Genomic DNA, 27,003 nt, shown 5'->3' on the forward strand with positions numbered 1-27,003 from the left:
GGGTGGTCTTGGGGACTCTGGACATAGTAATCAAAAAGATTATTTGGTCTCCCCAGTTAAAAGTAATCAAATAGAACAGAGTGCATAAGAATTTCTATAATGTGGTAATGGATACAGTATGACAATAAAGCCCATCTTCCTCTGAAATACATTACCCCGTCATGAAATACATTTACTACTTACGTGACTGGTCTGTAGATCTCCTTAACACCAATGAACTGAAGTTGTTCCATAATGTCTGGAATACTTGCACATCGAGTAAGATTGATTCTTGGGTAATAAAGAAGGTATGAGAGACACATTTCACTCCTGGTGCTTAGTCCTCCCTAAAAACAGAGAGTTTATTTAGCAAAGTATGTGGTCTACCAACTTTGACATTTAAAGTACACAAGTCATCAATGTCATACAGTTCCTTCCAGTATTAAAATTTAATAAACCTTAAAGCTGAAAAGTAAAAAAACTGGCTTTTTAAAAAGGTAGTGATACAATTAAAAATTAATAGAATTATTTCCACTTTTAAAATTTGCCTTTCTTAAATAACCTAATAAATTCTGCTGATGGGATGTAAACTTTTCAACACAGTGAACATTTCAGAGAATCATAAGGATGTTTAGTTAGCATAATACCAATCAATCAGGAATTTTTTCAGGACATTTTTCTGATTTAATTGAATTTTCTAGAATCTTGTCTTCATGTGTATAAACATTAGCAGCTGCATACCACAGGGGAGAAAGATTTCATGTTTTGAATCCAGGTAGTTGATTATCTATTAAAATTTGGAAAAAGATTAAAGACCCTCAAAAGAACAGAATCCAGAGTTACTACAACATATTATCTAATATGTCTAATTTCAACCAAAAATTATTAAGTGGGAAAAGAAACAGGAAATTATTGTCTATATTCAATGGAGAAAAGTCAGTAGAAATGGATTGTAAGATTGAGATGCTGGATTTATCACACGATGACTTGAAAACAGATAAAAAAATATGTTCAATAAAGCTGTTTTAAAAAGTGTTCAAAGAGTTAAAGAAAAACATGCTCAAGTAATTAAAGGCAAATATCTTAAAAATGAGTGAACAGGGCCGGGCGCGGTGGCTCAAGCCTGTAATCCCAGCACTTTGGGAGGCCGAGGCGGGCGGATCACAAGGTCAGGAGATCGAGACCACAGTGAAACCCCGTCTCTACTAAAAAAAATACAAAAAATTAGCCGGGCGCGGTGGCGGGCGCCTGTAGTCCCAGCTACTCAGGAGGCTGAGGCAGGAGAATGGCGTGAACCCAGGAGGCGGAGCTTGCAGTGAGCCGAGATCGCGCCACTGCACTCCAGCCTGGGTAACAGCGTGAGACTCCGTCTCAAACAAAAAAAAAAAAAAAAAAAAAAAAAAAAAAAAAAAATGAGTGAACAGAGAAGGAATGAAATCAGGAAAGAAAAACATTTTTAAAAATAGAAATTCTATAGCTGAGAGGTACCAAAACGAAATAAAAACTTCACAGGATGAGCTCAACAGCAGGTTTCAGATGAGCAAGGAAAATATCACTGAACTTGAAGATTAATCAATAAAAATTGTCCTATTCAAATAATAGAGAGATAAAAGACTAAAGAAAAGTGAAAATACTTCAGAGATCTATGGGACAATATTAAATGTTCTAGCATTTATGTCTAACATATACATATGTTTTCATTTATGTTAAATACATGTAATTGGACTTCTAGAATGAGAGGAAGAAGACATAAAGGTAGAAAAAATATTCAAAGGAATAATGCCTGAAATAATCTCCAATTTAATGAAAAACATTAACTTACAGACCCAAGACGCTCAACGAAAGCCAAAGGTAAATACAAAAAGAGCCATACCTAGACACATCACAGTCATACTGCTGAAAACCAAAGATAAGAGAAAATCTTGAAAGCAGCAAGAGAAAAATGACACATCACATATAGGTGAACAAGAATACAGCTGACAGCTGATATTTCATCATAAATGATGGAAGTAACAGATATTATAATTATATATTCACAAGTGTTGCAAAGGAAAAAGCAACTGCCAACCAAGAATTCTGTATCCAACAAAATCCAACTTTCAAAAACAAAGGTGAAAAATTTAATACTGTTTATATTCTAAATTAATGTAGGGGCTAATATACAATGATTTTACTAATTGCAAAAACATGACATTTTGCACTTGATGAGCAAGGTAGGATTAGGCAAAGGGAGATGCTGATCTGCAAATGAAGTTGCATCTGATGCCTCAGTAAATGCTGTATTTAATATATCCTTAAGTTAGGATGGCTGTTCAGAGTTGTAGCAAATTGTAGAAAGAAAGCTGGGCCTTTGCAGCCTCTTATCAACTAGTCATTGACTGCTGGCTCTCCTACTGTAAGAAGTATAATTTTAAGGAGTTATTCTCTAATACCAAGGGGAATTTTCATTGAGGTACACTCCTGTTAACTATCATATTGTCATCTGATATTCCCAGTGGCTGAGGTTTGGTTGTGTTGGCCCTGAAGAGGGTATCAAGACAGTGCACCAAAATACTCACTACAATAATAACTTATTTATTATATATTTAGTAAAATATTTCAACAACAAAAATTATAAATAAGGCATGGGAAAAAAATAAAACCAACACCAGTATCTTGACTACTCCGTGTGTGTCCAGCTTCTAACCCTCTTCTTCCCATTTCAACCAAAGGTGATTACTATGTTAATATTTTTTCTTTCTGTTGCTTTTCAGTACACTTTACATTCAGTATATTGAAGTTTGTATCCCCAAATAATATACTGCTTAATTTTCTTGAACTTTACATACATAATATCACACTATATATATTCTGCTACAAGCTCACTCTTTTCAATCAACATTATTTCTTCTTCAGATACATTCATGTTAATATAGGCAGCTTTCATTCATTAGTTTTCATGACTTTACACTGTTTCATTATATAATGCCATATTTATTTGTTCTCCTTTTGATGGGTATTTGAGATATTTCCAGAATTTTTTCATTCCTATATTATTACATGTAACTATGAATAGCTTATATATTTCTCTCCTGAAACGCATTCTGCAAAAGTAATTCCAAGGTTAAATCTACATAGGAATGGAATTGAGTAGAGTATATATGAATCTCTAATTTTACTAGATAATGCCATGTTTTTACCCAAGATGGTTTTACAAATTCAAATCACTACTAGCAACATATAAGTGTTCCAGTTTCAGCACAATGGAAATGCTATTTTAAATTTTGCCAAACCGGTGAGTTCAAAATATCTTACTCTGGTTTACATTTGCATGATTTTGGTTTTAAACAAAATTGAGCATCTTTTCATATATTTATATTACCTATATGGGTTGTTATTTCTTTGAAATGCTTTTGTCTTATCCTATTTTATTGTATACTTCTCTTCTGTTACTGATTTGTGGACTTTGTTTTATAAGCTGGATACTAATGGCCTGTTAATCTATGTATTGCAAATATTTTTTCCCAGCTTAAAACTCTTTTTAATTTCTTAATAGTGTTTTATTTTAGTAAGCAAAAGCTTTGATGTAGTCAAATTCATTAATCTTTTATTCATAGTTTGTGCTTTTTATGTTTTGCTTAAAAAATTCTTAAGTACTCCAAAGTCATGAAGACATGTTCAAGTACTTTTTCTTCCAGTGGTTTTAAATTTTCACTGTTCACATTTAAATATTTAATACATCTGGCATTGATTGTTATGCATTTTGTAAAATTAAGACTCAGTTTTATTTATGTCAGGGATATCCAATAGTGCCAGCATCATCCTTTAATAAAAAGTTTATCCTTTTCCATTTATCTAAGTGCTATGTCTGTCATAAACTAAGTTTCCATCTGCAGAATTTGTAGGTCTGTTTCTGAGATGCCTCTTCTGTTCCAAGTCTTCTAACTTGGGACTCAAAGCATACTGTAATAATCACCAGCTTTAAAATAAGCCTTCTTATCTAGTAGATTGTTTTCTATTTTGTTCTTTTTAGTTTTGTCTTGCCGATTTTTAACATTTTGCTCTTCTGTGTAAATTTTAGAATCAACTTGCTCCACATAAAAGCTAAAACAGCAAAATATTTACCTAAATAAAAATAGATGAAAATATTTGCAGCCTTGGTCCAGTAAAGATTTCTTAGCTAGGATACCAAAATCTCAAATTGTAAAATTTCTCTGATTTGTTTTTACTAGAAAATATCAAATTTATGGGCCAATTTGAATAGAAGTATTTTCTTTATTTTACTGAGCCTTTCTATCCATGAACACAGTATGTCTTACTGTCTTTAGGAATTCTTTAATGTTTCCCAATAAAGATTTATACTTTTTTTTTTACAGAGATCAAACACATCTAGTGTTAGATTTTATTTCTGTTTAATTTTTATTTTAAATTGTATTTTCTTGAGATAATTTCTTATACACTGAAATGCAATTAATTTTAGATAGTATCAGTTTGGAGGAGGGTTTGATGCAGAAAACTACAATATCTGTGAATAACGTGTTTTGCTTGTTCACTTCTTCCTTTCTGAACCTTATATCTCATTTTCGTTTCTTTTCCAGTACAATGTTGAATACAAGTAGTGATAACAAATACTCTTATATTCTTCCTAACTTGACAAAAACACTTATGGTATTTCATTTAATTTAATATTTGCTATAGCTTTTTCATAGCTAACTTCTACCTAGTTAAGATAATTCCTTTCTATTTCAGGCTTGCTAAATGTCTCCCCTGTCAACAATAAACTTGAATTTTATGACTGCTTTCTCTACCTCTGTTGAGGTGATTATATGTCTTTTTCCTTCCATATCTTCATGTAGAAGGCTTTAATATATTTTCTAATTTAAATCCATTTTATATTCCTTAGCTAAACTCAAGTTGGTCTTATCATTAGATTTGTATATAAAAAAGGATTTGGTTTTTCAAGCTCTTGTCCAAGTTATTTCCAACGGTGCATACTACTGGCCCCTTCTATACTATCCTTGTGAAGTTTTAGTTTAAAGGTTATGTTAACTACATTTTATGACTTGGTGGGAGGTGTTCCCTCTTTTTGTGTTCCTGAAAGAGATTGAGTAAGACATGAATTATCTATTTCTTGAACGCTTGGTGGAATTCCCCCAATAAATCTGTTGGGACCAGATTTCTCTTTGAGTCAGAGGCCAAGAGGTCATGAAATTCATTCTTCCTTTGGAGGTCTGGATTTATCTAAGCCAGACACAAGCATACAGTCAATTAATGACCACAGTTCTTTTAAAACTATTAGATGAGAAAAATTAAAAGACTAAGGATAGCTTTTAATGAAAGAATCAATAAATTATACTCCAAATATTATTTAATACTATAATATCATTAGTTAATTTGAAGTCTTAGAAAATGCTAAAACATCTCTGATGTCACTTTTATGATACTTGATGCTCAAGATTTTTAGAACTTTTCTTTCCAAATGGAAATGGTTTTTACTTGTTTCTTCTAAAATCGTTTATTTCTTTTTCTCCATAAATGAACTTTATTAATAATAAAAGTTTTCTTACCCAAGTCATCTCAGCTCTATCTTTCGTGTTGTAGCGACATTCAGTAATTAGGTTATCTCCCTGAAACATAAAAGTAAAAGCTTTCAGATTGAAGTTTTATGCTGGCTTATTTATCAAATATATTTGTACTTCAACAGTTAATATTTGCTGTATGAATGGATGCACCAAGTAATTTGATTCAGCAGAAGACCTCTGATCTGTTTAATTCTAGGTTTGTTAATATAACAAGCAAGCAAACAAATAATACTCTCGGTGTTTCAGCCAGACTCCACAACATTCTAGCTGGATGACCTACGTATAACCCAGGCATAATTTGTTCATCTAAAACCTAAAGATAAAAATTGTTCTTATTTTTGGTCCCAGCGATGAGGCTCATGCCTGTAATCCCAGCACTTTGGGAGGCCAAGGCAGGTGGATCATGAGGTCAGGAGTTCAAGACCAGCCTGGCCAAGATGGTGAAACCCCATCTCTACTAAAAATGCAAAAATTAGCCAGGCATGGTGGTGGGCACCTATAATCCCAGCTCCTCAGGAGGCTGAGGCAGAGAATTGCTTGAACCCTGGAGGTGGAGGTTGCAGTGAGCCAAGATCGCACCACTGCACTCCAGCCTGGGTGATAGAGCGAGACTCCATCTCAAAAACAAACAAAAAAAAAAGTACTTATTTTTTTCACAGCTGTTACAAGGAGATTAAATGACATAACACATAGTCATTAGCAGCAAATGAACACTTAATAAACCTTAGATATAGATAGTAGATATTGTGATCACCTCTTCATTTACATTATTTTCTTTAAAGCTCTCTAATCAAGCTTTTATTTCCTTACAATTGAATTGTGAGGAAAATTAATAGAAATTTATTGATCTAGTGTTTTCTACCCTTTTGTACATAACAATACACATGGAAAATGATAACATTTTTATGTCTCCCATTTAAGGTAAGCAGATGAAGCTATTCATGGACCTGAGACTGCCATCTTTGGGCTTTCCCCCTTAAATTTGACCTCCCTGCAACACCACTCAGAGGGCCCGCAACACCACTCAGAGGGCCCAGAGATTAGTATCTCATCGCACTTAAGCCATAATCATGGTACAGCAGTTAGGAAGCTCTGAGATAACACTGTTTGGAAAGCCCCGGAGACATCATAATAAAATAGAGTGCAGTCCTTAAGAACCTTGACAAGATCACTGTTTCTTAAACTTCTTCTTTCTACTCTCAGGATGTATCAAAGAATTTCTAAGATCCAAAGCTATGGATTTGTAAAAAGAAGATCCCTTTCCTCTTTATCACTTTCTTACGTTTTTTTCCAACTTTCCTTTTATATCCTATTGTGCCATGTCTTCTCCTTGACAGTTCATCCCATCTAAAAACCCTATCTCCAGCATCACATAGAAAAGATATTGCCATTACTCTCATTTAATAAATGGTATAGGGATCTAACTTTTAAAAGTAAAATAAGGGGAGAAAATTAAACTACAATTAAACTTGATGGTCATGGAATAAAAATTTGAGAAAACAAAGTATTATAACATTTTTAAAGTCTTCATTCTCTTCTCTCCTTCACCATAACCTCAAATATGTGTCAAGCTTGATCACACAGCAAAGTTTAATTAGCTACATCCAAATAGCTTTATCAGATAAAAGAATTATCCTTACATTCCTTCTTCCTGAAATGAAACTTCTAAAAATATCCTATCTTGTCAATGTAGCATAAATACACCTCTGATTTTACCGATGCAGGAATCGCAACCCAAAGAATCACTAACTGGAATGTCAAATATAAAAAAAAGAGTAATGTTTAGTCCTCAGAACCTGAGATTTTTGTTTGGGGTTGTTTTTCAGTCAGCAACTTGAATTACTCCTGTGAATCATAAGAAAAATGAGTTTCAATTTTGGAAAACAGATCAAACACATTCTATCTGGGTTGTACAACACCCACAGTGGGTGGTGTTAAGAATACAGATACAAAGAAAAATTCATTTCACTAGTAGAAACCTTGCACATCTCAGCAAATACGTCTCATGACTTTTATAACAGTCAATGAAAAAGAACAAAAACAAGCATACTGGTAAGATTGTTTGCTCTTCCTTTAGATACTGAAACTCCTGGAAATTGAAGTCAAAATCATCATCATAGGCAAGTAATTTCATTTCCTTCCCTTTTCGAAAATGACGCAGCCTGATGCCTCTGCCAGCCAGGTGAGCATGGAGAAGAACAGCAAACACATGAATTCCACTTGGCTTTTCGGCTTCCAGAGCCTGCAGGGGACACCGAGGAAGACCCGATTAGCCCAAAGAAATGCATGTTCAGACAGTTCACATTCAAACACACTTGGAGGGACAACTGAGATGAAAAGCTAAAGCAATTTAAATGAATGCTTGAGCTGCCAAACATTTTGAACTCGGATTGTTCAGTGTTCTCCTTGTGAAGCAACATATGCCGGGAGAAAAGGAGGGGAGCTGATGCCTATGAGGGGCCTCCCAGACAATCTATACATGTTATCCTCCTTTTTCCTTCTTTTAGGAGGATAAGAGGCAGTAAACACTCTTAGCAAAAAGATTCCAGTATGTTAGTAACCTGAAAACCCAAATTCTTAAAAGGAATATTATTCCCACTTTTGCAGATAAGAAAGTGAAAGTGGGTCAATGGAATTAAGTGAATCACTCATGGTCCTACAGCTTGTAAAAGAGGTCATGGCAATTTGAATTATGAACTGTGGCCTAAATAACTCGGAAGAGCATAATCTTTCCACTTCGCCAGTCTGCCATACTGTCCTGAACCACAATATCATATAATTCATAAACAGTCTGATCCATGCTGAAATATTTTCATTAAAAAACTTTAAGTGAAAACTGTCATTACTAAATACTTATACTTTTCTCCTATTCAATGTCTTTTTTTATATTAGTTATTTTTGCTCTCTGGTGAAGGAAGGGAAGGAAACTATAAGGCAGAGAAAAATGAAAATAAATGATGGAAAAAATCAATATGGATAAAAGATAAACTAGAGAAAGGAAAAAGAGACTACACAAAAGTCGAAATTGTAAAAGATGATATAAAGCATGCAACATGCAACAAACAAAAAAGGTAGGAGTAAGAAGGAAAACACCCTGCCAACTATTTCTATCTTTAGAGTTCTACTCCTGTAGCTTCAAGACTTAAAAAAGCAGTCAAAAGTCCTACTAAAATTGCATTAATGGTTTCACAGTGTGTCAACAAAAAAGGAATCAATAATAAACATGCACAGAATGTTTCACACAATAGTTTGTAAGAGCATTGATGAATCTGCAGAGAGCAGCTCAGACTCAGATGCTGCATACCTCTTCTAGGCACTCCAGAGTACAGTGACCCTCAGACTGGAACTCAGGCATCCCTGGAGGGATGGTATGGAAGAGGCTCACCCAGAGGCCAGCCTCAATTACCCCAGCATCATATTTCCTTATATCCATGGTATAAAATAACCTCAGTCCAGAATTATCTATTAAGCCTAGAACAAAAGCACATAATTAAAGTGAGTTTCAGTTCTTAAAATGTTTTCATTCCCAAGAAAATTCTTGGTTTGAATTTTTTAAAGTTTTCATATTCTGTTGAAATAGGTTTATTTATTTTCCATAAATTGTCATGAGGGAAAGAGATACAAGCAGAGATTAGTGGCAGACAACATTCAGTTGCATAAACAAGAATTAAAAGATGAGTAGCCATATTGCCTGCAACCTTTGTGGACTCACACAGCATACCACAAGAGAAATGTTTCAGTTATCTGGCTGTTATATTCCACCAATTATCTAATATGAAGACAGAATGAAGATTCTAAAGTCATTCATTAGAATATAGAATAAATAACTCAATAAAAGTTTTACATTGTTTCAAGATGAAGTTCGATAACATTTACTTTGAGGTAAAAACTCCTTAGTTTAGAAACCATCTGCTGATTAAGAAAACTGCTAAAGATTCACTTTATTTCTTTAAAGTTTGTCACCATTTTCTTCTTCATTCAACAGCCATTCAATCAACACACAGTCATTAAGAATCCATTATGTAAATGGCACTGCATTAGGCACTGTGGGGATGAGAGATGAAGAAGACATACTTGTTGTTATGACATATTCATTACAGGGAGGGAGAGTATAAGCCCTAAACATTTCATAAATTCATTTCACTAACTTGGAAATTAATTGACTTCCTGCTGCAGTAACTAATAGATTGATTCCTTCCCCTCAGTTCCTTTTTTGTCTCATTTAAATCAATCAGCTTAATCTATTTCTAGTCGATCATTTTTAAACACAAAGTCTTTATATCAAATATTCCTCATTGTATGTTATACACCCCTCAGTCACGAACACACACACACACACACACACACACACACACACACATTTAGAAGATATCCATTACTTTGAATGTTTTAGGATATAATAAGTTGTTAAAATTAAGTATTCCAACAATTATCCCAGGAAATTCTTACCTCTTAACCTCCCTAACAGCCTTGGAAAAAATCCAAGCTTCCTTTCCTGCTTCGTGAGTGTGTTATTGTGAACATAAAATAATTTACTATGTGTTTGTTGACTCCAGCTTGTTCAGATATTCAGGGTCATCACAAGGAAGCACTGTGATGTGACAATTAAGGACACTGACTCTGGAGCTGACCAACCTGGATGCAAATCCCAGCTCTGCTGCCTATGAGTTATGTGACCTTGGGCAAGTGCTATGGTTAAATGTTTATCCCCTCCAAAAAGTACGTTTGAATGCTGTCAAAATTTAATGGCCATTGTGATGGTATCGAATGGTGAGACCTTTGAGAGGTGTCTAGGCCATGAGGGCTCTGCCCCTGCGATTCGATGAATGCCATTATTTCAGAAGTGGCTTTGTACTATCTTGCTCTCTTTACCCTTCCACCATGTGAAGCCTACTGCCATGTTATGACACAGCCCTCATCAGATGCCAGTACCTTGTACTTGTACTTCTCAGCTTCCAAAACTGTGACGAATAAGTTTCTCTTCATTATAAACCACCTAATCTGTGTTATTCTGTTACAGCAGTACAGAACAGATGAAGACAGGAAGTTATCTAAACTGTTTGTGCTTCAGTTTTCCAGTATGGAAAATGGCCATAATAATAGCACTACTACCTCATAACGGTGATGTGTGGCTTGAACACGAAGTTCTAAGAACAGTGTTTGGCACAAATGAGGTGCTCAATAAATGGCAGCTAGTCACACATATAGTGGTCACACATCTACCAGGGTTTCAATCAATTGTTAAACAAATAAATCATAAAAATCAATTCTCCTTTTGTGCTATTATCAGTGCAGATACAAATGAGCATGATAACGTAGAACATCTATAGTGACCTTAGAATTTTCTCTGGACATATCTTGCAAAATTTTGTTTTGTGTTTTATATTTTTGGGACCTACCTCCTTATAATAGCTTGACAGGGAAAAAATATGAGTAGAAATTTCAGTTGCATTTAGTATAGTTAGGTTCATTAGTTGCATTAGCTGTTTGGACCATTAATAGATAATCTAGTAAATAAAGTAATAATTTCTTAAGCAAATATAAAATGATTATTAAAAAACTTTTCTGGAAACATAAATTTATATTATGCTATATTTATAAAAATAAAATTATTATAATCTAAAATTTGGTCTAATTATGTATATGAATAAAAATAGAAAGTACTAAAAATCCTGAGTTCTCTATTAACCTGTTAGGAAAATAAGCTTATGTTTCATTTTTACATTGAAACTATGATAAAGTCAACTTAATTGACAACAGAGAAGGCAAATAAATTAAACCTTCTACTTTTGTAATAAACACTAAAAGGAAGAAGTAGTTCACATGGAATTTCCAATTGGAGAAGTATCATACATTATATAACATATTTATTCTATTAATAATTTAAAATCAAAAATGTAAAAAATTTTTAAAAGAAAAGTTGCAATGTAAGACATATTCAATAATTAATCCCACTGTTATTGTGATGACAATTTTTATGTTTTATAGTCACATATAATTTCATGGAAAATCTAACTTTTAGAATTTATTAACAGGTTATTTTGCTTGGTTTATGAAAGTTTTAAACTTTATCATAGATTCATGGTTCAGAGTATGGGATATAATTGGTGGGTAGAAATTAAAGTGAATTCAGAGAGAAACTATTTCCTATTAATTACTTTAGGGTATGAAAAAGATACTTCATTGGCTTGCTCACAAATAGAATAGCTTAACACCTACTTTTATAGAAACATCACTCTTCAAATATCATACCACGTGTGCTCTCTTCAAAATCTATTATTCATGCTGCAGCAGCCAGAGTGTTCTTTCCAAAATACAGATCTCAATATTTGATTCCACTGTATCAAACTCTTCAATTGCTTCTCATTGTCTTCAGGGTAAAAATCCTTAACAGGCCCTACAAGATCTTAGATGGTCTGCTTCAGCCTTCCTCTGCAGGTTCATCAGCATCTTTCTTCACTGCACCCTAACCCTTCAGCATCTCCAGTCACCCAGATGAACAGTTTGATTCTTTAACAAAGACTTTCTAGCCCATCCTCACCACCACACACCCCTGGCTGGATGAGGTCACTAATTAAATACTCTCATAGTGTCAGGTATCTCCTTTGGATCAATTGGCACATATATAATTTCATATGATTGCTGTGATCATTTGATTGTTTCTCTTTCCCACTGGGCTATAATTTCCATGAGGGTGGGAGCAGCATCTGTTTTTCACACACATTATATCCTCAAGCACAGATCTGGCACATAGGTGGAGCTCAGTATTTGCTAAAAGATTGCATGAGTCAATACAAAATAACAACTTGGAATTACTCCTGTTGATAATTTCATGTTAAATCTACCAATGTTGGGATTTGGAATATCATACAAATGATTTCAGAAATCAAATGCACATCCTTACATTTCTTCACTCCAATATCATATTACACGGTGTCACTGCATAAGTACTTTATGAGTATATCTATGATTTGCTTACCACACAACAAAATGCTTACACTTTTTAGTATAATAAATGGTATCTTTTTCTTATGTGCAGTTAGAAAGAAAATGTTCCATAAACACCATGTACTGGGACTAATCTACATCACAAAGGAAAAGTCTATTACTCTACTTTCTGGTAGGTAGTATGCAAGTGTTTTTGTTAAGATTAGTGACTGCATGTGCTCATTTACCTAGTTTGGTGCTGGTTAATGCCTGCTGTTACAGTATAATTATAAACAGTACCCATTTTCACTTCTAAAAGTCTCCTAATTTGAATGACAAATGTATAGGTTAATTCTTTCTAGCATTGGCTTCCATTTTGTTTCAACTCTGTTAAAGACACGACTTACAAGGTACAAAACTTTTTATAAAAACCGTAAGTAAAATATGTGAACAATAAACTCACCTTCCTCATAAGTCGGATTGTCATAATGGACTTCTAGGAGCACATAATGCGGATCTAATGGAGTGCCGAGGGATAATCCAACATGAGGTGGATAAGAAAAACCCTAAATATGGAAAATGCCATGAGACAGTGTCCTGTGAAAGTCCCTGAGAGCTCTATTCCACTCAAAAACCCACCATCTTCAAGGATATTTCAACCCTCTGGAACCGCATTCATCTACAACTGATGAAATAAAATAAAAATAACTTAAAGAAAGGATCCCTTCCTATGAAAATGGAGTTAAGCCACCTTCATATCAAAAGTAGCATTAGAGCTTTACTCCTAAGTACTAATTTACTTCCAAGTATTTACTTCTAAGTAATAATTATTAATCATTAGCCCCACCTCTCCACCAATAGCCCAGGCAAAAATCACGGTTTCACAGGTGAGGAATGCATCGGGCATGTTGGGGTGATAGCACTCGTGGCCGGACTCCAGAACACTGTCGTTAAAGTTGCTGCTGCACTGATAGAGCAGGATGTGGTGCACCAGACTCTCGTGGCCTCTCTGTATCACTGGCTCAACCTACGCGAACATAAATGAGAGGGAGGACACAATAAATAAAACCATCCTACAACACCCCACAACAAACATGAAACTAGCATAAATTATTATCAGTTTCTCAAAGGGACATTCTTCTCAATTATGTCAAGGTTGTGTAGTTCAAGTCTAATTTGTTCTGGAGATAGTGACAATGGTAAAGATAATGATGATGACAATGGCAACAACAAAGATGAGATAACCATTTACTCCAAGAAACAGGACTCTACTAATCGGCTTTTTTGGTTGTTAATTCACTGATGGTGTCCCTTGCCCATTCTGCGGAGCAATTGTTTTGAAACTTGTTTGCTTTCCCCCAGACTTGCTCTTCCTCTTCCTCCTTCTTGCTTTTTTGTTTAAAAAATTATACTTTAAGTTCTAGGGTACATGTGCACAACGTGCAGGTTTGTTACATATGTATACATGTGCCATGTTGGTTTGCTGCACCCATTAACTCATCATTTACATTAGGTGTATCTCCTAATGCTATTCCTCTCCCCTCTCCCCTCCCCCCACCCCATGACAGGCCCCAGTGTGTGATGTTCCCCTTCCTGTGTCAAAGTGATCTCATTGTTCAATTCCCACCTATGAGTGAGAACATGTGGTGTTTGGTTTTCTGTCCTTGAGATAGTTTGCTGAGAATGACGGTTTCCAGCTTCATCCATGTCCCTACAAAGCACATGAACTCATCCTTTTTTATGGCAGGATAGTATTCCATGGTGTATATGTGCCACATTTTCTTAATCTAGTCTATCATTGATGGGCATTTGGGTTGATTACAAGTCTTCGCTATTGTGAATAGTGCTGCAATAAACATACGTGTGCATGTGTCCTTATAGCATTTTTTTCCACACACACACAAAAAAGAAGTCAAGGCTGTGGGCACAAACGCTCTTAGTCTCCCTCTCTTCCACCTCAAAATGTTATCTTTACCCATCCCTACCAGAGGTAAGAGGTGAGATCTCATTCATCTCTATAAATGCCTGGTGCTGAGAAGAAGGCTAGGGCTTAATCATTTTTACTGATGATTTTATCATCAATAAAATTCAAGAAGAATTAAATTGTAAACTGACCTCCAGATTACAAATTGAGGGTATAGCCTAAAACACAAGGATTTCCGAAGAAAATGAATCCACCCATGAAACAACAAGGAAACTTGCTGCAAGTTTCCTTGCACATTTTATTTTTATTTGAATGATTAAGATCAAAAGCCAATAACAATTTTGTTATTAGAATTTGGAAGAGAAAAAATAAAACATTGTTAGCTATGTGCTCTTGTGACACTGCTCAAGTTAAAAGAGGAAAACTAGAAACAAGGAGAATGGGCAGTGAAATTGGTCCTAATGTGAAAAGCGTGATCTACACGAACATGCTCCTTCCACTGTTTGCTCTGTTAGTTCCCTTCATGACGCTACCCGCTTTAGTCTAAGAACCTAGGAATCAACTCAGAATGAGCAAAGCACACCCTAGCATCCCAGAGATTCTATATGCAGACCAAATGGAGCCTTGTACTTGGTGTAGGTGGGCTGTGGGTGTTGGCATCAGTTAGAGCAGCGGTCCCCAATCCAGTACTGGTCCGTGGCCTGTTAGGAACTAGGCTGCACAGCGGGAGGTGAGCAGTGGGCAAGTGAGCAAAGCTTCATCTGTATTTATGGCTGCTCCCCAACACTCACATTACCGCCTGAGCTCCACCTCCTGTCAGATCAGCAGTGGCATTAGATTCTCATAGGAGTGCATATCTTATTGTGAACTAACTGTGCATGTGAGGGATCTAGGTGGCGTGCTCTTTACTAAATTCTAACTAATGTCTGACGATCTGAGGTGGAATAGTTTCATCTCAAAACCACCTCCCCCATCCTCCAGTCCATGGAAAAACTGTCTTCCATGAAACCAGTTCCCTGTTGCCAAAAAGGCTGGGGACCGCTGAGTTCCAGGGTTCCTTTTTCTCCCCCCCTCGGAGTTCTTTGAATCTTTGTTCAGCTGGTAAAGAAGCTCTGGTGTGCTCCTAAATATCCAAGAGTTTAGCCTTAGAGTTCATCAACACTTCTGTGTTTAGTCCTAACTACTCAAATTCAGGCACTGCATTTTGAAATCTTTGCTTGCTCTCTACTTTCAGCATGCACATTTACATGAAGCGTTTTCAGCTGTTTTCTCCTATGGCTTTGTTTTCCATTTTCTCCATAGTTTTTCTCTTTTTTGTAGGAAAATATAAGCAAGTGGGGAAACGGTATGTAGTGGGTCGAGTCTGAATGGGCAGCCAAGGACTTCAAGTTTTTAAATCCAGTTTTCTTTTGTGTTACATAGTGAGTCATGGCACACCTAAGCCTCAGGTACATTTTCAACATCACATTCATGGAAAAGACATTGCACACGGTTTTGTTTGCACTTGTTTTGTCTCTAAAAGGTCGTGAGCCCTGAAGGCAGAAACTTTTCTGTTTTGCTTGAAGAGGGTAGTTATTGTTCAAGCATGATTGCATAATAACAATGATTGCACAGAAGTATAACCCAGCATTTCTATAAGAATTTCATTTCTATGTCTAGTTTGAGCTTCTGTCTGAGACTTGACATTTTTGGGTTCCTCAGTCCTCCAAGGGGGACAGGGCACTGCTAAGATGTCAACAGTAAAATATTCAGGCTCATGTGAGATTTTTGCTTTGCTAAGTACCTCATAAGTTCAGGCAGAACCTTAAGGTTGTACTGAGCTCTACAAGGTAGGTCTTGGAAATAAGCCGTTAGGGCAAAGGAGAGTTGGTTACTGTCACGACAGTTTCAGAAACTAGTGGCTTTCACTGAAGAGTAGGAAGAGGGAGTTAAGGGTGTGTGATGCTGGGTGGTGCTTGACTTTGGAGAGCTTCAAATAAACAGTTTGAAAAAAACTTTTAAGAGCAAGTGTTCTTTTTTTTTTTTTTTTTTTGTCTTCATAGGAAGTGCTAAAACTAACACCAAACTGCAAAGCTACCAATTTATCCCTGGAATAATAATAACATCTATCTTTTATTTAGACCTACTATCTACTAGCCACATATGAATCTTTCTATGTATTTCATTTAATATTTACAACAAATTTATAAGAAAGATGTTATAAACTCATCTTACAGATTTACTGAAACTCAGAGATTAGACAACCAGCTCAAAGTACCACAGCTGGGAAATGGTAGATGGGATTTTAAACCAGGCTGGTCTGACCCCAAAATCTGTACTTTTCTACTGGATACACATTATTGCAGGAAGCATGTTGGAGATGCATCAAGGACCCTGGAAGTTACTGCCAGTGGGAGGGAGGATGAAAGGCTTCAGTAAGGCAAGTTGCTGACAGCTGATAGCTGTCATCAACAAGGGTGATGACCTCAGGAGCCAATGCCAGAAGGTGCTTCTAGAAGTCATTAACAGGGACCACCACATGCTGATGCCCTCAGAGGTGCAGTGCCAGACTGAGTGTCTTACACCTGGGGGAAGGGGCTCCTGGCCTCCCTGCCACTCTGGTCCCAGTGCCCCCGGGCCTCTAGGATGAGAAGACAGACCCACGGCCTTTCAAGGTGTTCCTTCCTAAAAAGGACAAATATCAAGGCTTCTCTCTGAAACCTGATGAGGGCTTCAAGAAGAATTAAACTGTAATCTGACTTTCCGATTACAGATTGAGGGAGCAGTCTAAAACATGAGGATTTCCTAAGCAAAAACATCAACCCATAAAACAACAAGGAAACTTGCTGCAAACTTGGGTACTGATCACGGGAGGAGAAGATAAAAAGGCTTAGAAGAAGCAAGCCCTTGGCAAAATAGAAACGATGTGAGCAAAGAGAGGGAAAAAAAAGAAAGAAAAAGAAGTGCTTGGAAATGATATGTAAGGATAAATATAAATTATGAGGCTGATAATATGGGAGAAAAAATTACCTGATTATCAAACTCCTGAAAAATAGAAGAATAATTTCTAGAGAGGAAATGTTCAGACCACCATGGGGATATTAAGTGAGACACCAAGAATGTTTCTTAAGGATGGACATAACCTGTTTAGTGGAGGGTACAACTCGAGGAAATGGGAGTACTTTTGATCAGTGCAGGACAGGGCCATTGGCTCAAATATTTAGCACAGGATAGGATTTCCCACAACCCTTCACGCCATGCTTAGAGAGCCTGATGAAGCCAGGGCACTGCTACCAATTCCCTAATGGAGGCTGCTCATTATTTTTCACTCCCACAACAAGTTCTACAAACATTTTAAGCAGTCAACAAACTTGTGTTTTAAACTCTGTTATGATCTTCTTCTTTAGCCAAAGCACCGTCTGAGGAAGCAGAGTGAGGCACACACAGAGCTCCATGCCCCCTTGTGCTTGTTGGCTGAATGCGGCATTAACCCGACTTTCTGATGTGCTGGGCAACCGTCCACAGAAAAGACAAGACTTTTGCTTTTGTATTACTACATTATTTGTAATGACGATAGAGTTATACATTTTTAAATTAAAAATACTAAGACTGTAAAGTATCAGTATATTAAAGAGTAGCACTTAAAAAGTGTTCCTTATTCTGGTTACTTCACACATTCACATTATTATCACAATCACAGGGGGAATGCCAAGAGTTGCCTCTATTCAAAAATATTAAAATTGTAGGAATTATTAAAGAAAGTCATGGCCATAGAAAGTATACAAATATAGATATATTGGTATTCCTGACACTGGAATGAACATTTAATTTAATCTTGCATGTAGCCTGGCTATAGGATGACAGAAGAAATAAATAAAAAGAAATATAAAGCAGTACCTACGGAAGTGGAGGCAAGACACAAACGTGGAAATTCCCCTGATGACATCAAATTGTGTTATTGATCCCACATTCTTCTACAAAGGTGGGGTGTACAGACCCAGAACGGTGACAGGCCTGTGAGCTGACCTTCCTATGGCAAAACAGACCAAGCAAGGAGGGTCTGGCAGCTGTTACAATCTGTAACTGCTGTACGTATTAAAGGAACAGCCCAGAAACCAGAACACAGATAGAAAGGGAAAGATTTCAACCTGAAAGAATCTTTTAAAGAGGAAAACAGTCTCCTCCGTTAGATCAAGTAACTGGAGCTTTCAGATACACTTGAGGTATCTTAGCAAGAAAAGAAGAGAACAACAATAAACAGTTGCTCAAGAGTAGCCAAAACCAAGGTGGAAATTAACATTGACCATAAAGTTGACCTTGGCAATGACCGTTTTTCCTAACCTCATCATCTCTTCTTACGCACTTTATCCACGTCAAGTATGCCTAACATAGCCCCTGCAGCACAAAGAGTGCTTAATAACTATTTATTGAATTGAAATAAAATGAATACAACCCTTTCCATGAAGCCAACATCAATGAGGCTGAATCACTAAATTCATTTGCCTCTTAGTTTCTTGGTTATCTCCACTCTACTGCATCCCACTTCAGCTACAGAATCCCATTGTCACACCCTGTCCTTGTAATTGTCCATGAGTACACTACCTCTGAAATTCTCTTTCTGTGCCTCTTTCCTTCCCTGTTAGCTCTTTCACACCTGTCCAGTTGCTCAGCCTGCCATTTTCTCCTGGGAGGTCACTTGAACTTATCACTCATCAGCACTCACAACTGACCCAAAGCTCAAATGGTGAATCACTCCTGTAATCTGCTACTTCTCACCCTCCACTTAGGACACTGGAGATATACTTTACACAATCATTCGCATAAGACTTCAAAGATCATAACTCACACTTTTGCCTCAGAACATCAATCTTTCTTTGGTTTTGCTCTGCATTCTGTTCATCTCTCTGAAGTGGCTATCCTAAAACCTTTCCCAATCTATGCACACCTCCTAATCAGTTCTCAGCAAATGTCTTCATTATTTTGGTGGGAGAGGAAAGCATTTCTATCCACTCTGTAGTTGCCTGAGGGCAGAGCTGGGGGGATGGAATTTGATGCAAAGGACACAATATGATTGAAAAAATCTTAAATGTCAGCAACTCATTCTATATATTCATTTTTTACAATGTAGAAAGTAATGAGATGATTCAAAGAATCTACACTTGGTGACATCTTATTCTACTTAACTTGAGCTATACAGGGTGGGATGAGACATAGAGAACCTAAGACCAAGTGACTGAGTATAGTGATAAGACCAAAAGAATTCCCTAGAACTTAGAACAAAGAAAATGTTTCAGAATTTGAGGCAAGAAAATCTTAGGGGAAATGTGTATTTCCCTTCAGTGACTGAAAGAATGAGATCTTTGACAAAACTGTGCCTACATGCTGATCTCTCTTCACCAGCACCTACCCTGAAAACAGATTCAGTTCAGAAAGGGCTTTTTGTGAAAGACACCGAGTATTGGCAAACAAAAATCCGTATGGTTTTGGAGGCTTCAAATAGCCAATTACCTAAACAATAACTCTGGCTGAAAGAAACTTTTTTTTTTTTTTTTTGCTTGATTCCCCTGTGCTGGGTCGAACAGTGTCTCCTGAAAATTCATGTTTACCTTGAACCTCAGAAGGGGACCTTATTCAAGAATAGGGTTTTTGCAGATGTAATTGGTTGAGAGGAGATCATACTGGATTAGGGTGGGATCTAAATCCAATGACTTGTGTCTTTATGAGAGAATGGAGAGAGAGATTCAAACACAGATACGCACAGAGACAGGATGGAGGCATGAAGATGGAGGCGGAGGTTGGAGTGTTGCTGCCATAAGCCAAGGAATGCCAGAAGCTACCAGAAGCTGGAAGAGGCAAGGAAGGGGAGCTTTTGGAAGGAAGTTGGCCCTGCCTATATCTTGATTTCAGACTCCTGATCTCCAGAGCTGTGAGAGAATAAATTTCTGCTGTTTCAAGCTACCCAGCTTGCAGTCATTTATTATAGCAGCCCTAGGAAATTCATACATTCTCAATTTTCTACCACAAACTAACAATTTGGAGATTTGTACATTTATACCTAGGTCATGGTTGTCCCTGTCATTGTTTGTGACATGAACTCATCACAAATACACATTTCTCATACATGACTGAAGTTAAATAGGTTTTTTTTAATTTATAGCTCAATATATGTGTGTCATGCTTTAGTTATTAATTTTGGGGGTAAAGCTGGAGAAAGAATCTTTCTTGTCTTGTCTGATTATACTCAGCAAAATGTGAGAAACACAGAGGTTACTAGCGCCCCTTTGAACAATTTTCCTGTACTCATTCTTCCAACTCTACCCATTTAACCTGTGGCTCCTTGCCTGTTAAAACATGACTGGACAAGTGGAACATAGCTCTTCAAAAACAACTTGCAACTCAATAAATTTAAAACTAAAACAAAAGGAGAGAGGTGATGGGTGTAATCTGTAATGAGCTGGAAATTTTGTAAATTCCCATCACTTTTCTTCCTGCCTGTTCTTGTTCTTGGCACCCAGCTTTATATACCCACCTGAGGCACAAGTTGCTGCCCACATAAAAGCCCGTAATCCATCTCTGAAAAAAGTTATCCAAAGGTCAGCTAGCTCCTAAATTGATGCTGCCTATGGGAACATTTCAGCCAGAACTAACTGTGTAGATGGGTGAGCATATGATCATGCCGACATGCTCATGTGACAATGGGAGCACAGAGGTATCTGCCCCTCTCTCTCCGTGTCTCCTGCCATATCCTCATCCCTAACAGGAAGGGCTCTTTTAGCATGACAATATATCCGAGGTATGAGAGGCAACCAAAATTAACAAGGGAATGGCATCTTTGCACCACAGACACTCCACTCTGAAGAAGGTAAGTGTGCAACGCAAATCCTGACTTGCTGATGTGGTGTCAGGGGGCCACAGTCAAAGGGCCACAGCATGAATGGACCTGTTAGCTAAAGCACACGAGGTGATGGCAAGAAGAGATGAAGTGGGAAAGAGATGAAGAAAAAGAAGGAAAAAGAGAAGAAATGAGGGCGAGGAGGCTTCTGGGAAATAACTCACCCCTTACTTCAATCCCGAATTCTCACGTGTCTACCATCTTCAAACACAACCTTGCCCTACCAGCCACAATTGATCAGTTCAGGGAAGGGTGCCCAGCCTATCTTGGAACTTTTCTAACAATGAAAAAGAATTCAACCCCCTCCAAAAACTGAATATGTGTTGTGAGGCTCAGCAACCTCCAGGGATGATGTTTCTGAGCACATGAAAGAAGCCAGCATTCAGTGAGATACCATCAAGCAAGCACACAGAGAGGTACCAGAGACAAGATAAGACAGGTTTGGCAGAGTTCGAACACTTCACTGAAGCCGTTCCTGAAACCAGTTGCATCTCTGCCAACTGTGGTTTATTCACTCAAGTTTTCCTCTTGATAAATGAGTCGATACGTTCCTTTCTTTTTCTGAAACTAGTTCAGCTTGGGTTTCTATTACTTGCAAATAAAAGTCCTGATTAACAATCTAACACAAATAAGTATAAATCATCAGTTCATCAATATGTATGTGCGATCATGCATGGCTACCTGACATATGTTTCTTCACATTGGAACATTGCCACATAAAATACTTTGCTTTTGTTTTACTCTTCCAGTTTATTTGCTCTTCTTAATTGGACTGGTGTAAGTTAAAAATAAAGTTACTTCAGTAAATGCCCTTGAAGAGTGATATGTTGGGAGAGAATCACTTCCTCTACCCTACATACTGATGTCTTTCTCCCTTGCTTACTGATTTCTGAATTTCCACCTAGACACTTAGGATTAAAGCTGTTTGACTTGATGAATATGCAAGCACCCTTGGAAAGAGGTAACATGTTATGATTTACAGCCATTATTTTTAAATATGAGCGAATTAGGTCCTCTGGCCAAACACTTCAATAATATAAAAACAAACAAAACAGAACATTACTTTTAAGACAGTTTATAACACAGCACGCTTAGTGTATATATTGTTGTTTGAATTTTTAATAGATTACTCATGAACTCTAAGGTACCTTCTGACCCTATGTTAGCATATATATTAATTTTCAATTACTTGAGATATTCAATACATCAGAGATCACCTAGAACTTTATGAAATTTTGAAATTAACATATCTATGGCCAGCAAGAAGTAGTCAATTTTAAATTAATACATACATGGCCAGTAAGAAGTAGTAGTGTCCTGGAGGTCCCGTCTTGGCTGTGCAACTAATCAGCTGTGGGACATGCCATAAGTAAGTCATGTGATAATAGCCCTGCTTCCCATCCAGCTCCAGTCTACGTACGGACTAGATGAATATATACATTCATGTAATCGTCAAAACAACCTTACGTGTTTAGGTAAAAGAATTACTCCACATTTCACAGATCCAGAAAATAAAGCACATATAAGTTAAGAACCTTGCCCAAGTGTCACAGCCCAGATTTGATTTCAGCGGTCTGGATCGAGAATGTGCTCCTAACCACCACATGATATACTCGCATCTTTATTACCAGGATCACACATGGGACAGCATCAGTGATCTACTAAGAACACTTCAGACCCCTGGAGCCTTTTCCGTGAACCCACTACCCAGGTTCTGTTCTAAGTTTCTCATTTCTAATCACTTGCATCTGCAACTTTCCTCGGAGGACTATCTTGCAGAGAGCTAGTGCCACAAAATATACATTCCACTGGGGTAGGTGAAAGGTATGGGGATGGGGATGTCCCGCAACCTTGCCCATATGGGACATGTTCTCCATGGGTTTGGGTTGAGGCTGGAACTGCAATAGAATCACACTCTTGCTCAGCTTCTTCTTCCCTAGCCTTACTCTCCCTACCAGCCAACCCCCGACCCAGTGTTTTCTCCTGGCACTTCCTTAGTAAATCAATTATACACAAATCCATGTCTCAAGGGGCTACATTTCAAATAAGACAAGCAGCATAATGGTGGAATATTTTTCCGGAACACATTTTATTGGGTTTGATTCATGATTTATTATTTTCTGTCTCCATTCCTTTGTTGTTTAACTTCTCAGTTCCTTTAGGAGTAAATTAGTGATAACGAGGCTTACTTATAAGACTATTTAAGCATTCAATGGCTGGTCCATGTGAAGCAACAGATACCTTGTAGGTTCTCAAACAATGGTACTAGTATTACTATCTTAAGTTGGATCCTGAGTTTTTAAATGCAATTTTAACATTTTACCCTCACAGACAACAAGTAAATCTATACGAGTAATCCATTCTCAAGTTCCAATATTTCAAAATCTAATTTTAAGGCTTGTATGTCACAAATATTCAGGCAAAAATATTTCCATAAATATTAATGTTATTGCAAACTGTGTAATCACGAAATATATATTGGTGTGTGCTATCTCAATATATTAAGGATTTGATTTTCTAATTTTTATGCATAAAACTTAGCTATATTTTCTCTACAGAGATCTTTTTCTGAAATACGGCATCCCTCTTTTCTCAAAGGAAACTTATCTACGTTCGCTCATGTATGTTTATAGTTTTAAGTATAAATTTTCCTTATCACTTTGATTTAAAAGTGTTCTCTTTCAAGAGATCTTTCTATGAATGAATGAATATTCATTCATGGACTCAACTGACAACTCCCCACCTGCCAACAAAAGCCCCACCTATATCTACATACTATGTGCTTTTTGTTAGGTGCTGAGGGAGGAAATAATGATGCATCACACATGAATCTGACAGTCTTACGGGTCAAATTCTAGAACAGTAGAGAAGCTAAAGCTAGAGAATAATCATTTTCTGTTGCCTTTCAGCGTTAGTTCCTCAATATTTTCCTATCAGGAATCCTGAACTTCCGAGCTACAGCTTTTGGCTAAGAATGATCACCAACTTCCTTGGGTGGCCTAAACCCACTTATGTAATCCCATCCTTGATATGAGCTGAAATTGATCCAATCACAAGGAATCTGTAGACTTCTACACGGTAGCTAAAAACTATCCTCTCCTTTCCCCTGGATGTGAAAGAGAAACTGTGCTATATCAGAAGTCTGTGCTGCCATTTCTCTACCATGAGGCAAAATAGCCTAAGGATGAAGACAATACAATAATACAATATTGAGGGCAAGCTCAAAATGAAGTTACAGCTCTTTTTTATTTTTTTTCCTGTGATGGAGTCTTACTCTGTCGCCCAGGCTACAGTGCAGTGGCATGATCTCGGCTCACTGCAACCTCCGCCTCCCAGGTTCAAGTAATTCTCCTGGCTCAGCCTGCCGAGTAGCTGGGATTACAGGCACGCACCACCACACCTAGCTAATTTTTGTATTCACCAGGCTGGTCTCAAACTGGCTGGTCTCGAACTCCTGACCTTGTGATCTGCCCGCCTCAGCTTCTCAAAGTGCTGGGATTACAGGTGTGAGCCACTGCACCTGGCCAAAGCTACAGCTCTTGAAATATCATGAACCTCTAGGCTAAGGGATTTGCTTCAAATAAATCCAAGCAACACTCAGTTGAAATAAAAATGGGTTTGATGATGTTAATAACTGTCAATGACAATTATTTTCTTCAATCACCCTTTATTTGTTTCTTCCCCTTTTCAGACAAGCAATGAAGGCTGAGGTGACTACTCAAATCTGGATTAACCCATTTCTTGTTTGCCCTGAGGAACGAGTACTGGCAGCAAGCTACATTTTTTTTTTTTTTTTCTAAACAAGAAATGGGTTAAGGTAGAAATTTTGTTAATTCAGCTATCTGGAAAAATATACATATAAAACAAAGCATTCCCAAAATAGCTAATAGCTAAGCCTGGTTCTATAATGTGCTTGAAAAACAATGTTTTTAAGAGAACAATGAGTATTTAGAACATACTAAAACAACCAGACTCATCTTGTTTCCCATTTCTCATCTTCAAAATGTCCTTTAAGTTGCTTTATAGTCACAGCTATTATCCTAATCCACATCTCTCATTAATCCTATAGGAATTATATCAGTAGTCATCTACTTATCTTCTTGGATGTTGCTATTGGTATGTGTCCCCCAAAAATTCTTATGTTGAAATTTAATCATCAATGTGATAGGGTCTTTAAGAGGTGATTACATGGATGGGATTAGGGCTGTTATGAAAGGGTTTGAGAGACTGAGTTCATTCTCGTGCCCGTCTACTTTCTACCATGTGAGGACACAGCAACAAGGTGCCATCTTGGAATCAGACAATAGCCTTCACCAGACAGCAGACACCAATGACAGTGCCTTGACTTTGAACTTCCCAGCCTCCAGAACTGTAAGAAATACATTTCTGTTCTTTATACATTACCCAGTGTAAAGTATTTTGTTATAACAACACAGACTAAGATAGACATTTAGTAACTTGCCTTTTGGAGAACACTCTATATCCCAAGCAGATGATCTTCCCAAATCAGCACTTTTCACCTTGTTAATCTGACCAATCATATTCAATGGCTCCACATTGCCCATCCTATAGCTGATAAAGGCAACACTTCTTTTTCTGACATTCAGGGCCCACTGTCATTAGCTGCATGTTACCTCATGGTCCCATATGCATGAATTCCAGTCATAGAAATCCCTTCCTTTTATGTACTATGTTCATTCTTACACTCATGATTTCATTCATGCTGTTCTCCTTATCCAATAAGTCCCCCTTATGCAACTTTGCTTATTTAAATTCTATTCATTTTTGAAAGCTCAAGTTTTGTTTTCCCTGGATGCTTATTTGATTATTTTGACTCACATTTGTCCTGTCTCTCTGAACTTCTTTCAGGAGGCAGTACTAATGTGGTAGCTTAAAGTCAAAGACTTGGTTTGGAATCCAAGGTCTGCCCCTTACTAGCTGTGTGACCTGAGGCAAATTACTTAACCTTACTGAAACTCAGTTTCTTTAGTTATAATATAGAAATACAAATCAACTTTTTTTTTCTTTGAGATGGCGTCTCGCTCTGTTGCCCAAGCTGGAGTGCAGTGGTGTGATCTCGGCTCACTGCAACCTCTGCCTCCAAGATTCAAGCGATTCTCCTGCCTCAACCTCTCAAGTAGCTGGGATTACAGGCATGTGCCACAACACCAAGCTAATTTTGTATTTTTAGTAGAGACGGAGTTTCACCATGTTGACCAGGCTGGTCTCAAACTCCTGACCTTGTGATCTGCCTCATCCTCCCAAAGTGTCAGGATTACAGGCGTGAGCCACCATGCCTGGCCCAAATCAACTTTTAATCTATTATAAAAATGAAAGCAGAAATGTGTCTAGCACATAATTTATTGTAAACATTAGTTTAAAACTATACTAAGTTCTGTACAATTTATCACATACATAACTTTTTTACTGAATGCAATTATTTCATATGCGAATATTTTTCTCCTTAGCTGGAGTAACAACTCATTGTTTTACTACTTGCTGCCAATTCATTACATGGGGCTGACTTTTTCAAAGCCTTTGTTATTTGTGTATGAGTGTCTGTGTGTGTGTAATTAAGAAAACATAACATGAACATTAGATCTTGCCATTCTTTGACATGCTATTGCTTACATCTCTATAACTATGAGCTGTTTTTAAATGATACACGAATTGATTTTTAGTTTAACCCGTATTTCAAATTCTAGCATTTCATAGAGTCAAATGCACATGCAGTTCATATA

At 37.1% G+C, this 27,003-nt stretch overlaps 1 protein-coding gene across 1 annotated transcript in view; it reads right to left on the reverse strand.

Annotated features, from left to right (window-relative positions):
- MOXD1 (monooxygenase DBH like 1) overlaps positions 1-27,003 on the reverse strand; it is a 103,346-nt gene that overhangs the window by 18,566 nt on the left and 57,777 nt on the right. The window contains 6 exon segments of the mRNA NM_001265792.1: positions 184-326; positions 5,526-5,585; positions 7,591-7,782; positions 8,845-9,011; positions 12,931-13,033; positions 13,315-13,494. Coding sequence (NP_001252721.1) covers positions 184-326; positions 5,526-5,585; positions 7,591-7,782; positions 8,845-9,011; positions 12,931-13,033; positions 13,315-13,494 — 845 coding nt within the window.

Source organism: Macaca mulatta, chromosome 4, assembly GCF_049350105.2.
Source record: "Macaca mulatta isolate MMU2019108-1 chromosome 4, T2T-MMU8v2.0, whole genome shotgun sequence".
Lineage (NCBI taxonomy): Eukaryota > Metazoa > Chordata > Mammalia > Primates > Cercopithecidae > Macaca > Macaca mulatta.